The following is a 17,977-nucleotide window of genomic DNA, read 5'->3' as shown; positions in this document are numbered from 1 at the left end:
CTCTGCCCCACCCGCAGCCCCCACTAAAACGAAAAGCTGAACCGTGACTGTCTTGCTATTAGAATTGTCGAGAAAAACCCACAAGTGAGGTCATATTGATCCTCACGCAGAACGGATCTACACGCCAGCGTGTGATGTGGGTCCTGGTTTCTCCTGTGTCGTGCCCCGGAAAACCCAGGTCTGTCGCTGCTGGACAGGACAATAACACGCATGCCCAGAACTCCCGAGTTAAGAAAGCCATCGGCAGGAATGAAGACTGTAGAGAGGGGTTATTCCTGCAGTCGGTCCGTATTCCTCAAACGGTGTTCCTGGAATTTTCAAACACCTGGACCTCACTCCCTTCTCAAACCAACCACACCACCAATTTTCTCATGTCTGTAAGTGGCCCACCGTCCCTGCAGCTGCCCAGGCCAGCACCTAGGACTCCCCCTTGATCCCTCTCGATGCATCCCTGATTCTTCTAAAGATTTGTCCTCATTTTTTCCCATCCTTCACCGAGTCCTAGATCCTGCCTGATCCTGCCATAAATCCAGCCACTTCTCACCACCACTGCCACCCCCTTGTCTAAATCGCCAGTACATTCTTTCCCTCCAAATAGTGCAAAAGCCTCTAAACTAGACTGCAGGGCTTCTCTCCATACTGTCTCCAGTTCACTCTCAAAGGAGCCAAAGCATTAATCAGACATCTCTCTTTCTTAAAATTCTCCAATGGCTTCTCTGGCCCTTAGAATGATGTTCAACTCAGGGATGCCTGGCTCAGTCGGAGAGAGACTCTCCCTCCCTCCCTCTCTCTGTCCCTCCCCCACTCATGCATGCGCTCCCTCTCTCTTTCTCTCTGTCTCTCAAAAATAAATGAACATAAAAAAGAAAAAGAATGACATTCACCTAAAATTCGTCCATCCCAGCCAGGAGGCTTGCCCTGAATCCACCGCCTCCTGCCCTCCCACCCCCAACTTCCACACCGTGTGTCTTCTGGCCCCCTTGGCACTCTGCATCTGCAGGCCTGTGCCATTGTGCTCCCTTTCTCCAGAGTGCCCAGGAGATAAAACGCAACCCCTCAGGGGCCTTCTCTCACCACCTTCAATAAATAAATGTCCTCTCCCTTGATGATGCTTTGTCTCTTGGCCTATTTTATTTTCTTTAGGCACTCATCACTAAAGTGATCTTATGTGTTTGTATTTCTTGTCTGTCTCCCCACTAGAATGTATGCTTTATAGGGGCAGAGACTCGGTATTGTTCACAGCTAGGTACCCACAATCTAGAACGGTGCCTGGTGCATAGTAAGTACTTCATAAATACCTGTTGAATGAAGAGCACCCTATCATCTCATATCACCCAACACAAAAGGGGTGTGGCAGTTCTGCACAATTTAGAACCTTCCACATTATCCCCAGCTGATGTTATGTCAACTAAACCTCTCCTAGTTCTCTTGCTAATAAGGCAGTATTCTTCAGATTCTATGAATTCTACAATTTTTAAATTGTTTTAATTGTCTTGACCATTTAACAATGCATATGAGCACATTCTAGATCACTATGGTGGCTGTGAACTCTGAAGCCTTCACTCCCTCTGGTCTGCTGCTATCCACACTGGTCAGGGATGGGATGTGGAGTAGGTGGGGGGAGGGTAGATTCAGCTCCTGGAAAGGCCTACATAGCTGTCTAAATCAAATGCATATACTGAACTCCAAAGCTTTTGTTTTAAAAAAAAAAAAAATGTGTGTTAACTCACTTCTTCTGGCCCTCACTCCTACCAAGCCTTAGCAAAACAGTAAAGACCAATGGTACAGAATAATTCAGAATCAGAGCAACGGTGGTTTAAACTGCTAGGTTTTTACTTAGCTTTTTAATTTTTTCAATTAATGTCTAGGAAAATAATACTGATGTATATTCCTTTGAATTGGAAGAAAACAAAAAGCGCTAGTATCTATACTAGAGAAATTCAGTCCTATAAGTATGCTTTAGGAATGTTCCCATGACTGTCAGTCGGTCATGGTACTTTGGTACTTCTGTGGCCATGTTGGCTTCTAGATAATTAAGTTTCTAAATTCATTAAAGGTCTGCACTTCTGTTTATGGCAATGTCATATATTTACTTGGAATACCATTTATCTTTTCTTATAAAAATTCTTTTTTTGTAGCTGTTGAGAATCCCTGGTGCTGGGAAGATCTTTAGCATTATGAGAGCAGGTGATGCAAAGGGACGGGTAAGAAATGCCAGAGGAATCCAGAACAAGAGGCCCTCCTGCTATTGTGACTGAGAGGCAGAGGTGTAACAGGGTGAAACACATGCTCTGGCATCAGGTAGAGCTCAACACAGAGCTGGCCCTGCCATTACAAGTTCCATGACCTTGGCCAAGTTATTTAACCTCCCCATGCCTTGGTTTCCTCATCTATAAAGTGGGAACAAGCATCGTACTTACCACGTGGGGTAGTTGTGAAAATGAAAACTATTGTCAGCGAACCTGGCACATAGCAAATGCTCAGTAAGTATTTCAAAAGTCAATGGATGACTTTTGTTCTTGACTTTCTTGGGCTCTTTGCTTCTAGACTTTATTCCTGTTTGGATCCTACAGTCTGCTGTGTGGATGTCTCATGCAAGAAGCCCTTTATTTAGGGGGTGTGAATGATCTCTTAAAGCAAACAGGAGGCCAAGGTCCATGTTGTGGTATTCCCATTGACTAGCCTTCTAATTTGAGATAACTCTCTTCACCTCTCTAGCTATTTGCCTTTTTTCAAAGGTAGATCATAAGCCTTACAATAGGTGACACTATATTTTAAGGTTTGGAATATTATTCAAGTGAAAATATGTTATTATGGGCAACCTGGAATGCACGCATGAAGTCATGAAGATTTTTGAAGTATTAATTGTTGTCGAGTCTTTCCTGTATGGGGAGGCATTTAAATTCACCTTTAACCTGTGTCTCTGAGAACAAAGCACGTCATTTCTGTGGCTGATGGTCAGGTGCCATGGCCCATGTGGCAAGGGCTAAATAAATGCACAGTGAGGAGAACCCGCCCCACCAACTTTCTTTTCCATGTACTTACCAGGTGTCACCAACGCATAATCGTCCAGTGGGCACGGGAGAGCAGAGACAGCACACACACACCGTCTTGTCCTCGCCACCCAGAGGGACGGTCAGCCTGAGGTATGACTGCTTGAAGCTCCACACTCCTCATCTCGAGGGAATCTGCTGAGAAACAGAAGAACAGCAAGGAAGAGAGAAACCAGACATACGATCTTCCATAAAATTTCTCTGGAATGGACAAAACACCCTTTCTTTTGTTCCCTTGGTTTTCCCCACCCAGAAATTATTAATGAAGATTTATTGTTTTGGGGGGCAGGGGTGGTAACAGTTTGCAGTGAGTTTTCTTGCAGAATAGGTACTGGTGATTACTGGGTCTATTTAAAGCCATATTTGCACTAACCCCTGTATTAAGAGAACTATAAGGTATAGTTTTTAATGTACAGATCAAGGAGAAAATCCTCAGGATTCCCTTAACCAGAATGCTAGAAATTTGAAAAGCAAGAGAGCACTTGAAAGTACCTATTGAAAATGTAAAAGAAGAGACCTCTCTACTGGTATTTTTTTGTATTTGCTTAATTCAATTTTATGAAGATGGCCAAATGGACGTGCCCACAAATGAACAAGTAGAAGCTTAAGAGTTATAGTAGCAAATTGTGGGTGCCTGGCTGGCTCAGTTAAGTGTCTGACTCTTGATTTGAGGTCAGGTCATGATCCCAGGGTCGTGGGATCGAGCCCCAAATTGGGCTCCAAGCTGAGCGTGGAGCCTGCTTGAGATTCATTCTCTCTCTCTCTCCGTCTCTCCCTCCGTCCCTCTGCCCCTCTATCCTGCTTGCGCACACTCTCTCACTCTCTAAAATTAAAAAAAAAAAAAGAGCTGTGGTAGCAAATTGTAATAGCTAAGTGTAGTGGCCATGAAAACATCCAGCACGTTAAAGTCCAAACCTGGTAAAAACCCCTACTTTGTTTCTTAACATTGTTTCTTACTCTTTCAAGGAATCTCAAGCCCTCCGTAGAATGAATGCCCATTGAATCAGTCCCACAGAATAAACGTTCCGTGTCTGTCTTACAGAAAGCCCAGGGGAGAAGGCAAGAAGTGCCGGAAGGTATACGGCATGGAGAACCGAGACATGTGGTGCACGGCCTGCCGCTGGAAGAAAGCCTGCCAGAGGTTCACTGACTGAGGAGAGAGGCTCACCAAGCGGGCGGCCCAGGGCCCTCGCCTTCCACTGCGGGTTTGGGAAAGCACTTTTGCTTCTGAACAAAATACACTTGAAGCCCAGGAAAAGCACTTCCAGGAAACTTGGTGGAATTACAGCAAAAAAATAAGGTCACCACCCTCCACTGCTCCTGCTGAGAATCCAGCCTGGAGCGGCTGTAACTATTTTTTTTTTCCTTGAAAAGAAAAGTCAGCTTTTTTTTGCTGTATGCCTAGGTCTGCAAACTGTGGACTTCCGTAGCAATGGAACCAACAAAGCCCCTTTTACCTAGAAAGGAGGCATATTTTGATAAGCTTTCTGAATAATGCCATTTCTGAGATTTTTTGACATAGTAAAAAAAAAAAAAAAAGCGACGCGTTATTCAGTAGCATTTGTACAGAGAACAACACTTGCTTTCATCGTGAATACTATTTTCCCTGTTTTCCATTTGACTTCCTGGAGCAGTGCACATCATGATGTGTTGCCGGAAAGTGCAGCACTCTGGGTATCTCTTCTATGTCTTGTTTGTTTGTTGTGTTTGCAAGAATGGCCCCAGACGGAACCGTGGCTTGGAGGGTCCCAGATGGCATAAACCTGAAAGGAGATCACCAGCAGACCTCAGACCCTGAAGCTGAGTTCAGGACATCCCGCTGTAATGTTGGGAACATCTAGGAGTCTTCCTCAGATTTCTAAGAAGCCCTTCCTCCGAGAGGTGGCTCGGCTCATTCTCTACCTGTCACAGCTCAATCAACGACTGGCACAGGTAGCCACCTGGGTAAGCCTCGATGCTTCTTTCAGGGATGCAACGCGAGCCGCAGCACAGATCCGTTTGTCACTGCTTGTGTGACAGTGCTGTTGCCAGGTTAGTGGGTTGTCGGGCCGTCCCTCAAAACCCCACCACTGGCTGGTTTCAGAACAGGTAGAGAATTCCGACTATCCCAGCAGGTTTGCTGTAGACAGCGGAGTACAGCCTAACACATCCCCTTCTGTTCAGAAAGACATGTGAAGTCAGCAAACCGACATCCATTCTGAGTGCACTTTCACAGGTTTTATGCTTTAGCATGTCTGGGAGATGGGTTGATGGACAATACAGACGTGATCTGAGTACATGGAAGGTCCAAAACTTTGTTTTTCTTATTCAAATACTGGCACTGTTCACTTAGAATTTGCTCAGAGGGGAACGTACAGAACACCAAAAGGAAAATGCATGTGGGTATAGGAATCTCTCAATTTAGTAGGACCAGGGCTTGCACTGTGTTGCATTTAGCAGGTTTCCTAGCCTAGTATGTTTGTTTGTTTTGGTGGTAGTGGTGTGGGGGAGGGAGTAGTTGTCACGTTCTATATGTACGCTCATTGTCTGTCTGTCCTACTCTCGATTGCCCTGCTAAAGAGTTACTTCTCCTATACCTATGCAAAGGATTAAGAGCACCTTATAGGATGCACTGTGTCAGGATGGGGAGCCAACGATCAGCCATAGGAATGTTCAGTGAAATTGCACAGAGGAGAGGTTAATATATGTTTAGAAATTGTACATACACGTTTGTTTTAGAGTTGAAAGAAGTCAGTTAGGAATAGCAGAAATCCTTTTCCTTTTAGAAGCAAGGGAAATAGAAGGAGGTTTCACAGTGTAATAGCCACAACCTATACATTCATAGATTTTGGCAATTTTATTTTGTAAGCGTTCATGTGACTTTTTAAATATTATTCCTCAAAAGAGATCCTGTTTTCTCCTTCATTTATTTTTCTCTTAAAAACATGTATTTCAAGAGAGCAGGAAAAGAGCTTCCTTTACCTTCATGGGTAATTGAAAATCATGTTTAATTTCATGATTTCCAATCAATAGTAGCCACAGCACCAGCTATAATGTGTGTTTTAGTATTTATGAGGTCAGCCAGGAAAGGGCATATTTTTTTAAGGGCAGAAGTGTATTCATATCCTCAACCCCAGCATGTCTTTTCTCCTCCCTGGAGTCCTCTTGCTTCCCTGCAGGCACCCTCTGCTGTGCCATGATGCTCCCTCTGGCCTGGTCCGGGAGGCTTGAGCTGTGGGTGGATTGCCCTGTGGCCACAATGAGTCCAGAGCCGGTGAACCACTTGAGCAGGTTCTCCGTGTACTGAAATGATGGCTGGGATGCAATCCTAGAGCAGAGGTTTTTCTCTTCGGCAAATCTCCCTGGCTCTTGATCCTTGGATTAATTAAGTCCCTCATCAAAAACAATTACAGTGATGAGGGGCTAAATCCATCCTCCCCACCTCCCAGAACTTTGGGACACAGGGAAGGAGAGGTCTTTGTCCTGGAGGGAGGTCTTGTGGCTGCACCCTAGAGATGCAGCACATGATTCGTTCTGAGCTCTGGCCTGGAGGAGCCACGCTCAGTCCTTACCTGGGTTTTTGCCAATGCACAGGTATAAGCAGAAGCGTACAGCTGAATGCATCTTCCCTGGGATTTCTTGTCCTTTCTAAAGGCTTCTCTACACATACTCTTCTGCATCCCCAGTCACACGGGGACTCCTTTCTGCCTGCTGGCCCCGGTCTCTGGGTACTTTCTTCTCTGGCACAGGTGTGCACAGACCGTCAGTCCCTTCCTGCACACACAGACATCCATTTTTGGTACCAAGGCATGTAATAACTGGAGAACCATCAAAATTACCTGGCTGGCCTTGGGAAAAAATTGACTAACTTCTTTGCAAGCCACCCAGAGAGCTACGAATTGCAATATACAGCACTGATTGTAAAAGCCAAAATTACAGGAAAAAAAAAGACATACAGCCATTTTGTTATATTTTGGGACTAAATTAAGTGCCAAATTAAGCCCGACATTCGTTTTATGCCATCCCTGTGGTACCACGTTCTTTTATGTCTTCATTTGGCAGGGGGAGGCAGGGGGTGGGTGCAAAGGGCAGTCCCATAGCATGCTGGCTGGTTAACCAGAGCTCCGTCCATCCCACGGATCTCAGAGACTTGTCTGTTCAAAAGGAATGGCCATACTATGGATTCTGGACCCAAAGTATTTCTAAATAAGGCGTGCTCTAGCCTTTTGACCTTTCTCTCCCTTGATACTTCTTCCTTCAGAAAATAGTTCTCATCTCTAAGAAGGCATTTCATAATAACAGACAGGCATTCTTCAGGTAGCTGCAAAGCAAAGAGAGTTCATCCAGCAGTAGTTTTAAGCCTTAGTCCTTCCCAGAGGACGTGCACCCAATTTATGGGCAGCAGTGTGACAAGCTGGAGAAGACACCCAGGTAGCAAGTGGGTGGATTGGAGGCCAGAGAGGAGACACAAGAGGTCCATGGACATCTGGCTCCCACTCACCTTGTTAATGCTGATCGGCCAGTGGTGACTGTCCCTGGACACCTCGGAGGGAGCTGTCATGTCGTCCCTCCAGGAGCAGCTGCCACTCCCGTGCACGTCTCTAGTGGGCACGGACCTCCCTCCACCTTACTTGCCGGAAAGTTTCCTCTCCTGGTTGGTAAAAGCCAGGGTCAGGAAGAAGGCAGTGGGTTTCTGAACGGGTGCGGGCTCCGCGGTGAAGTGCCTGTCAGCAGCTCCGTGCACCGGGGTGCCCTTTATTAGGTGATTCCCTGTCCAGTCACAACTGTGTTGCAGATGAACACTTTCAGTAGAGAACGATGGGTGTTGCAGTTCCTGGGCTTTCCAAAATCTTCTTAAAGAAACAGTCACACGAATGGTGCAAAAGATTTCTGAGACCGAAATGCCTCGATCCCATTTCAAGATTGTCTGCGTTTAAGTCAGCTGCCTGCAGTGTCACACCAAGCCACGCTTTTGAAAGCCGCCCTGGGTTCCGTAGTAGCCAGCACGGCTGACCTGAGTCCTCCTTCATCCGGCTTCACTGGAAAACAAAAGAGCAGCATTCACTTGCGAATGTTTAGAGGCAGGTGGCAAGAACTGTACATATAGGAGAGGATACCTTGAGAATAGTAGCAAAATACTGTAAATAATATTCATTTCCTCAGGGAAAATTAAAGGGTATGTGAAAGATAGATCTGGAAGATCCTAAGACTAGAAAGACTTTTATTATCTCTAGAGTCTTTCCCAGTCAGAACAGTTTGGGTGGTATTTTTGTTTTTAACGAACATGGTAATTATTTCAAGACAAATTTACATGAAGTGGACGATGTCAACTTTTTGAGGAGCAGTGCTCTATGGAAACGAGTGGTTTCTTTGTAGCTGACCTGCAGTCTAAGGCTGACATTTGAACCACAGGCACAGTCCCTGGTGGGTATTCACAGACTGGTGTAAGGCTTTTTCTGAATGTAATTGTGAGTCAGAAGCCTCGGTGTTCCTTTTCATAATCACCCGGTTGATGACTGTACACAGAATTCTGTAGGCGAAGGTGTTAAAGACGTGCACTTTGCATTAATAGCATGTTAAGGAGCAAACTTCCATGGACTTTTGCGGACAAGGTGCTGCTTTTTCTCATGACCCTGTAGAATTTCTATTGACCACATCAACTGTAGCATTGACCTGTATGAAGACAGGGAAGGATTTGTGCATACAAATGAATGGAAACAGAGCCGAATTCATGAATATGGATGAGGCTGTGGATCATTTTGGAGAAGACGCTGGGTACATGGGTCAACTGGAAATTTCATTTCTCTAAGAAAATAACCCTACCAGCGGCACATACGCTCTCCCTGTTCCTCATACCTGTGGGGATTCCTCTCTACTGGAACTGTTCCGTTGTGTCTTTTTGCATTGTAACTTGTCAAAGCAGAAGTTGGTAAATAAAATGAGATTAGCACTTTTAGGTACCAATTGTATCACTATGTAATGCACACCAATAGAGCAAGGAAGTATAAACTGCATTTAAGACCGACCGGTTTGCTTATTGTGAGTGACTCTGAAAAAGCCCATACCCAATGATATACATGCTTTAAAAGGTGTACCTATCATAGGACCAGAAATCAAAGTGGGAATTTTACTTCTGGTCCTGTTTTGTAAATAGTTGCTTTTTTGTTTTTTTTTTTTTTTTTGAAGACAATCTCATGTTTTATAACTTCTCATGTGGGTCTGAGAATCACAATGGTAATGTGTTATATCAAAATGTAATCTTAAATACAATAGCAATTATAACTTAATTTTCCAAATAAGACAAGAAATATACTGCTTTAGGCTTCTACAATTCGGAGAGACATGACACTTTTATAATAAGCATTGGTACTTCTCAAGTAAACAGAACTGGAAATATTTTACAAGATGCAGTGTTTTGTAATCACAAAGAACATGAACATTTTGTGGGAAATGACCTTGGTTTTATACATTGTAGCTTATTTTTTAAAATACAGTACTTACCAGACAGGAAGTCTTAATATTATAAGCAATTCCTGCTCTCCAAACAAAGGGCTATGCCTCTTTTAAGCAAGTGTTTTTGATGCATATCTTTTCAATTAACCCTCTGCAGCAAGGGTAGAAATGCAGATCAGATGGAAAGATTATTACAAGAGAATCAAGATAGCAACAGCTACTCCTTTTATCATTGCCAGTGTGTTTTCAAAGGATTATGGGAAAAGACACTTTAAGAATCAACCATATGTATCTTAAATGGGAAAATATTAATAGATATGCTTGTAAGCAATGGGAGAAACATTCTTTAAATTCTTTAGTGTAAAGTGAGATTCTGTCACAAAGACCAGCTTACCACAAACCTGCATTTAACTAGCAACTATCATTTGCTGGTAATTCCTGAAATCATGGTATTGTAAGCCCAAAGATAGAATTTTTAGGTGATCAGTGGTGTTTGAGATAATTTTTTCCTAAGCACTAACTAAATAACTTTAATTTTCTTATCAAAGCAAGTGCTTGATTTTTTACAAGAGGAGCAGACATGCCAGGTTGCGATCAGAAAGTCACTGTATTCCCAAGGGAGAGAGCCATGGAGAGTCTATTAACTGCACAAATAGTTTTGAGCTTTGCCAAAACCATTTCATAATGCTGTACAGTTTCTTCTAGCCCACTCACTGTTAAAAAATAAATAAATAAAGCATCTTCTCTTTCTAAGATGTCAGTAACTCAAAAGCTAATTAGCAGTATGCAGATAACCTCAAAAGACAAGCTGGCATAGAATGACCGTATATCCATTGGGCAACTCCTGTGGAGTGGTCAGAGGGTCACTCAGACCTTGCTTTCAAATAGCTTTTAGAATGTGCACCCATGAGGACTAGAAATGCACGAAGATATGGAAAACCACGCACAGCCTCGGCTCCTGGTCTCTGAGATGAGGCAGTCTGCAAATCTCTATCTTTATCGTCCCTTGAATATCTCCATTGTTAGCATTAAATCCCCAAGAAGTGTTCACTGCTGTATGGTTTTGAAGCAAATGAGTCTTGCTTCATTTTTCAATAGAGGCTTCCTAATGGTTTATAGCAGAAGCCTTAGAAAAGCCAGGCAGTATCTGTAAATGAACAATTCAGATCAGGCAAAACAGGGACACCACAGAATGGTAGAGATCATTGTGAGCCAGACCGCCCATGCACCCACTGCATGGGGCACCCAGCTCCAGACAATCAGAACCATGCAGAAATCAGGCCCAGGGCTGCTAGATCTTCTGACTCGGAAATACGGTGTTACGTGACATTTAAGTGTTGACAGCTAACTCAAATTCTTGGCCAACACTGTACAGACCAAAGAGAACCCACACGGGGCAGACGGCAGCCTTCGGCCACCGGTTTCATCTCGCATTCCGTGGGAGATGTTGGGGAAGGCACATCTCACATTCCACAGCCATCGGGTCAACTTCCTCCCTCAGCCCCACAAACTCACTCGTGGGCACAATCTGGGCAACTAAAATCAAAGAAATCATTCTCGTGGAAGACTTGAATATAAAAATACAGTATCCTTAAACTAGCCTTGCCTCTGATCAAAATATGCTGAAGTACTATCCAACTCCCCCCACCCCCACCCAGGCCAGGCCCCAAAGCATTGATTGAATAACTGTCATCCCAACTTCAGTTTTCACTACCGTGACCACTGTGATGAGGGGCTGGCAAAGAGCAGCCTTATGCCTTCAAGAAGGCAGCCAGGAGCCCTTGCAGCTGAAGACAGCCCACTTTGCCTCCTCGTGCCAAAGCCCTGTGCCAGCCCCTCCACACACCCTCCCGCTCCATCCTGCCTCGTGAGTCTTCATTCCAGGGTGAAATTTCCCTTGTTTCATCTCCCATATAGCAACATCCTGGCTTCAGACCTGGTAGGTACTTTAGAATGTCCACTAACCCCAAAATGGAGTTTTTCCACATAGAGAACCCTAGCATCTTTGTCCAAGGGCAAAGACGAAATGGGAATAAATGTGTCATGGAAAAAATTAGAAGCTGCTGCTTTTGCTTGGGAGGACTAAGTGACTTCTGGCTGTGTCTTACACCAGAGTCCTGATGGTGTTGGCATCGTCGCTAACCCTTTCACACATATAATAAAGTAGGGGTCTTTCAGAGACACTATTTCATTTGACCTTCCTAAGCATCCAGGGCACAACAGGGATACTTAGGATCACCTCCAAGGCCAACCCACAATAGTCTTAAATCTGTGAGTCAGCCTTATCACTGCCCAAAAGGAGGAGGGGAAGCACTTGGAAAGCACTGGCTCAGACCTTAGTCTTCCAGACACTAACCCTGAAAAGACCCAGGGACCCACTACGTTCCCATCCTTTCAGCCCCTCTTTCCGCATGGAAACAAAGAGCAGACTCATTCACACAGTCACATGCAAACTCAATCCTGCCGACTGTATCCCTTTAGGGTGCTGCCGTGCCCCCACTCCCTAAGTTCCCACCATCTAAGTGGTTAATTACAGGAGTTTCTTAGCTAATGTGATGTTCTGAGTAAACATTTTGACTCCTTGGGAAAAGAAAATTATTTTGCTAACATGCCACGCTTGTTATCCATCTAAAGGCAAATTGATGCCAGAAAATTTTAAAGCAGCTCAAAATTACAACTTTTCATGATCCAATCAACAGGTACTGTCAACTCAAAGTTGGAAACACCTGGTAATATGGTTAAGTCACGTTTAAATACGAATGCAATTTAAACAACACCATCAACGCCTGAGATTTCTGTCACCATGAGGGACTAAAAGGCTGTCCAGCGATGAACAGGCTGCTTCAGGCCTTCGCCCTGTCGTTGGCCAGGCTTCACATCATGAGGTTAGGGTACTCACGGGAAGTTTAGTCATGGAGCTAGAAGGGGCCTAAACCATTATGGCCTGCCACCTACTTCAGTAACAGGCTTTTTGATAAATGAGACTTGTATTATTTGTCTGGAAATACAGTGCTGGGGGAGGACTCTCCTCCTCTGCAGGAAAAGAAGTCCGTTTTGCAATGGTTAACGCCAATGCCAGGTCAGTGTCGGGGCTGAGTGAACAAGGAGAAAGCTGAGGCTCCCAAAGAAAATAACTACAGATTTTGAAAGAAGGTAGAGACTGTGAATTCGATGCTCAAATTAAGGTCCTCGTTTAAAAAAAAAAAAAAAAAGTTATTTCATAGTGGGCGCCATTCACATAATTTTTAACTGCCAGCTTCCAAAGAAAGAATCCCCTTTATTTATGTTATGAAAATGTTAAGAATTCAATGCTTGAGTCTGATTAACTATTACATTTACTTACTAGGGGCAGTTCCCTAAATTTTTAATTCAGAAGATTCACCACCGTAGAAAGTAGCAACTCCTGACAAAGGCAAAAGAGCAGTCATTAAAGAACAAAATTTTCTTTAAAAAAAACCATATATAATAATAATAAAAGTTGCTCATCTATTTTCTTCTGAATTCTCTCTACATCTCTGACTAAAGAGGAAAGCCAGGACTCTCGAGAAGAAATTGAACTTAAAGAGAACAGTTCCTGTTCTGGTGATTAGTTTTGCTTCCCCATTCTTGGCAACCTCCTGTGTCCACTGGTGTGACCTTATTGAGGCCACACTGTTATTATGTATGTTCGCCTCCAGAAGTTCCAGATTAAGCACGTTTGCTTCTGTGCTGATTTCTCACTCTTCAGTTAAGGTCCAGGGGGACAAACATCACTACGACTCGTATGGGAGGCTCCGTGAGGCGACCCTCTTCTTTCGGAGAAAAATTTCCATCTGTCTAAACAGTTTTGGGTGATCATTCAGAGGGCAGGTCAGTCAGCACCCAACCTGCAGCACTCATCACAAAAGACTCGAACAGACTTGCCAAGAAAGAATGACAAGGCAGATACCTAATCATTTCACCTGGACTCAAAGCCTCCACGCAAGTCACCTGCCCACTGGGCCCGTCCACGGGGTGTGCCGGCTGCATGATCAGAACCAACATGGAAGGACAGAGGAAGAGAGCTTCACATTTAGTTTCTCTGGGCCCTGGCCTCCGCCCACAATTATACAGCATGAGAATGGACTTGTCCTCTGTTATGTGAAAGTGGCCCCTTCAAGGTATAATTGTTTTAACTTGGTGTTTACGCAAGGAGAAAACTACTCCAGTTCTCATTGTTAAGCACTTGCCCCTCACCCTGGCGGAGCCCTCTTCCTATGCTTTGGGCACACGTGGCCAAGACAAAGGGGGAAATGGTAGAGCTTTTGGGGCCAGCAGTGCCAGAGCTGGGATTACCCCTCAGGGATCTACAAGTGTAGTGGAATTATAAACTGCCCCCCTCCAAAAATAGCATGTATCTCTTTGCAGATTACAAACCCTTGCTTTGCTTTTTTCGCCTTTTTATCCTATACTCTGCTAATTGGAAATCAATGACTGTGACTTGACCAAGCCCTGTGATGATAGCAAAGCCCCTTCTTCCAAAGTATCCCGACTGTTTGGGGAACCTCTGTGATCACTGGTAGAAAGCTTTAGAATAGATTTAGATTTTTAGGAAAGAGCTCAATACCCCCAAATGTTCCACGACTTCAATAACTGAAAATGCTCTGGGTGTAAAATAACCCAGGAATGTGGATTATTTATGTTTTAAAAAAATGTCATTAATCAATATTTTCCTACAACGCGACCTAGAACTCCTATTTTTGTAATTAACGGTTGGACGATGGTCAACCATTTAAGCATATGCTCTCTGGAATAACCAGATACTAGTGTAGTTTCCAAAGTGTTTCGTGTCTCAAAATCTATATACTTAGAGGAAGAACTCAGGATAAGAAAAAAATCGCTAGGTCCCAAAGGGTTCATGACTATCATCAAATGCAACTGCCAAGTGGCCTGCGGTCATCTTTTTCAAATGAGGGGCCTGGGGAGTAAGAGAACAACAGTTATCACAAACCCTCCGTTGCCCTTAGTCCACGATAAGGTTTTTAAAAAACTCTGCTTTTAAAAATTAAGCCATCTTTCAAATTGTTTTCTATACCAAATCTAAAATATTAAAATGAAATTATAAAATATTTCAAATGGGGTATTTACTGGAAATGCTGTCAGTAGAAAGCATTGCTTTTTAGCGCCTGCTAAACTGGTAAAGATGGACGGAAGAGAAAGAAGCAGTCCCTTCTGTGTGATGCCAGGGGTAAAATGACAGGCGTTAACTAGTAACTGGGCACTAATTCAAAGCAATGTGGCGATGCTATCCAATTTTTACAGATCTTTTGAAATACAATCTTACCACCATTTGGGGGTAAGTACTTGCTTACAAAAATCTTTAATATTAGTGAATGAATGTATGAAGCTACAAACTATGCATTTTCCAAGACTAACGTGTATTTTATATCAAATCCAAGTAAATTGTTTTCATAGACTTATCACAACCACAAATTATGAAAATAAACTTGAATGCATAACATTGTGGGAATGTGGGACTCCCATCTATATTCTTCCAGCTGATATTTTTAAAGACAGTGCATTGAAACTTCAGGCTCTAAACAAATACAGCCAGTAAGGTAAATAAATGGGAAATGGTTTATATGTTACTGCGTAAGCAGAAATGAGAAATGCTGGCTGTTACAAATGTGCCCGGTTTTTTAAAGGTGGATATTCTAGTAACACTGGATTAGCAGGCAAACAAAACTGCATAAGGTTAATGAGCATCGCATTGGATAAACATAGCATAGGTTGTGTCCGTTGTGTTTACTTCTCAATCTAATAACAAAAACTATTCTCCAAAGGGTTTGGGTTATACAGTTTCAAAGAACAAAATATAAAAATGCTGTCCAGCAAAGCAAATCATTGAGCTTTTTTCAAAATCACATGGAGATAATTACTTTACATGTCTGGAACGTCCGTTTAGAATATACACACGTTTCTTCAGCACTCTTGTTGATTTTGTATTTCTGTGAAACCTTTTCCCCTAATAATTTATCCTTGCTCCTCAATCAGTAACTTCCTACGTTACTCAGCATGAAAACATATTCTTTCCTTCTTCTGACAAGGTTGAAATAAAGAACTCCAGTTCTCTTGCCATTCTGGCTCTCTTCTATGTCCGTTGAGAAAGTTTCTCAACTGTTCGTAGAAATACGGAAAATATGGAAAAACGCACTTCTAAGCCTGGTACTTACGGTTATACTGGATATGTTTGCTACCTATTTAGAAGTTATTGGGGATGGGGACGTGTCTTTTTATATGATTTTTAGCCAAATTCAGATGTTCTGATACTCCACTTCTGAATACCTATCTGACTGTAAATACAGCCTGTGGAGGTTCAGGTTAATAAACCTTTCATGTGACTGTTCCTCAGCCATGCTCCTTGCCAGCTGTTGGCACACTGTACATAAATTTGTTGAATGTTTCAATGATGTTGTTTTTCTAAATGCTGTTCTCTAAAACAACTTTTTGAATGTTTTTTGCTTTCCATTGTTCAGGACTTTGTGTGTTGATTTAAAAAAAAAAAAAAAGTTTCCTAAATATTTAACACCAGGAAAAAGATTTTAAATAAACTGGTGCTAATTGAAATAGAAGAAACATTTCAGATTTGAAGACTTACAATATAAGATGTTCACACCAGTTAAACTATCTAAACTGCACTTTCCCGCGGGGACAGCTGTCATCTACCTGCAATGGGCATCAGGAGGACCACTGAATGTTTACAGTCTCTGTGGCCCATTTAAGTGTAAAATACAAAAATGGCACTGTCCCCCCAGAGTTGAGGATTTGCCGCATTGGTCCTATGGAAGCATTGAAGTAGAAGTAAAGGCTTATAGTAAGAATCAATTTAGTAATAGTCTTCTGGTCTTTGGACTTTCATGTTCTGTGATGCTTAGCTGTAACAATGAATATGGTGTTGCCAATGTAGTCTGACATCATCGTTGACCTGTACTTACTGCGTGTATGGTTCTACCTTGGGTTGCACTGGCACATGCCACGCCAGAACACTGGACTTTCAGTAAGACCATTCTGACTTCTACAATGTCCACACACATGAATTTAAATGCACTTGTAACTGGTTAATTACCATGGAGTCTAACTTCCACTTAATAAAAGTTTTTGTGTACCTGCTTCTATTTGGGGGCTATTTATTTAAGCAAAAAATAACTAACTAAATACCCAAGAAAGGCTCACCGAGGGTTCGAGGTTTTACCACAGTTGTAAAAATAATTTAAAACCAAAGGGATGTCTTCCCCGTATCAACGTTCACCATCAAGGCTATCTTTAGGAACGTGGAAGGCACACCTTCCTTCTACAGTTCATCCCCTGTAACTACAATTCAAACCCATCCCCTTGGCCGTGACTGCCCAGATAAGTTAGCTGCTCACCCTGTGTTGCTAGTCGAAAGGTGATGTCTCTTCTAGCCCAAGCCAGCCTACCCCTACCCCAGAACAACACTGGGTCCACTAAAACCTGATATATTCACCTACAAGAGCCAAGCATATATATGTGCGCAGCAAGTAGGAGGCTTTGGAGTTCAACAGACTTGAGCACAAATCCAAGTTTGGCCTCTTGCAAGGTAAATGACTGGACAAGTGATTTAACCCTTCTAAGTGCCATCCTTACCATGGGACACGATAATGAAAAAGAGGAGAACTAATTAGCCTGGCTTGGACAGTATCTTTATCTACTCCTAGTCCAATCATCCCTAGCTGGGGTGGGCAGGATTATGACCCCTGTCCTACCACCTGGCCCAGAGAATTTTCCACAAATGGGGCTATTGTGAGAATGACCTAAAGTAACACATCACAATGCATAGAGAAGTAGTCCACAAAAGGAAGCCAAAATACTCAAACACTGGAACCCTCAGAGATCCAGAGTGAGTGCTTCCAAATACCAGAATTTTCTTTTCAGCTTCTTAAAAACATTATTTCTGAAATAAGAATGTCCTGCCTTATTAAATGCTTACACAGCACATCTAAATGTGTTCTTGGTTACTCCTGATCACCATTATTTCATCAATAGAATGTGCAGTGGAGACAGTTTTATAGTTTGGCCTATTCCAGAACTGAAGGGCTGTGCCATTGGAAGCCCACTGCTTTCTTTCATGCCGCCCCCAGCCCCAACTCAGTTCCCAGCCACTGAACCTCTGTGATTTCCTTGTATTTGGCACAGGGGACACTGAGCCCCTCACCTTTCCTGAGATGCAGTAGAACAGCAAGTAAGACTAGCCTTCCCGAATTCCTACTGTGTGCTGGGCAATGTGCTAGATGCTTTCACGTGGTCATCTCACTGAGTTCCCACAACAGCTCTATGTGTGGGAACTGTCACCCTCATTTTCTCCAAAAGGAAGTATCTTCTAAAAAAGTTAAGCAACTGACCCAAGACTACTCAGCCCAGATGGGCACTGGCATCCCCTACCTCTGACCCTGCCCACTGGATGTTCTGTGTTTTTAGGGGCTACTAGCATATGAGTGTATTGTGACTTATCTAAA

General features: G+C 43.2%; 1 protein-coding gene across 2 annotated transcripts in view; it reads left to right on the top strand.

Moving 5' to 3' along the window:
- The window catches only part of ZNF704 (zinc finger protein 704), a 242,776-nt gene extending 226,158 nt beyond the window's left edge, over positions 1-16,618 (top strand). The window contains exons 8-10 of one of the 2 annotated variants that reach the window (XR_007148527.1): positions 3,049-3,146; positions 4,096-4,997; positions 13,011-16,618. Coding sequence is in view for 1 of the 2 variants with exons in the window: in XM_047842149.1 (XP_047698105.1) it covers positions 3,049-3,146; positions 4,096-4,207 (210 nt within the window). In the remaining variant the exon portion in view is untranslated. Of the gene's footprint in view, positions 1-3,048; positions 3,147-4,095 lie in introns of both variants that reach the window. The other variant, XM_047842149.1, reaches the window with a different exon arrangement.
- The last annotated feature ends 1,359 nt before the right edge of the window (positions 16,619-17,977 follow it).

This window comes from Prionailurus viverrinus, chromosome F2 (assembly GCF_022837055.1).
Source record: "Prionailurus viverrinus isolate Anna chromosome F2, UM_Priviv_1.0, whole genome shotgun sequence".
Lineage (NCBI taxonomy): Eukaryota > Metazoa > Chordata > Mammalia > Carnivora > Felidae > Prionailurus > Prionailurus viverrinus.
This window is presented reverse-complemented; position numbering and strand designations above follow the sequence as displayed.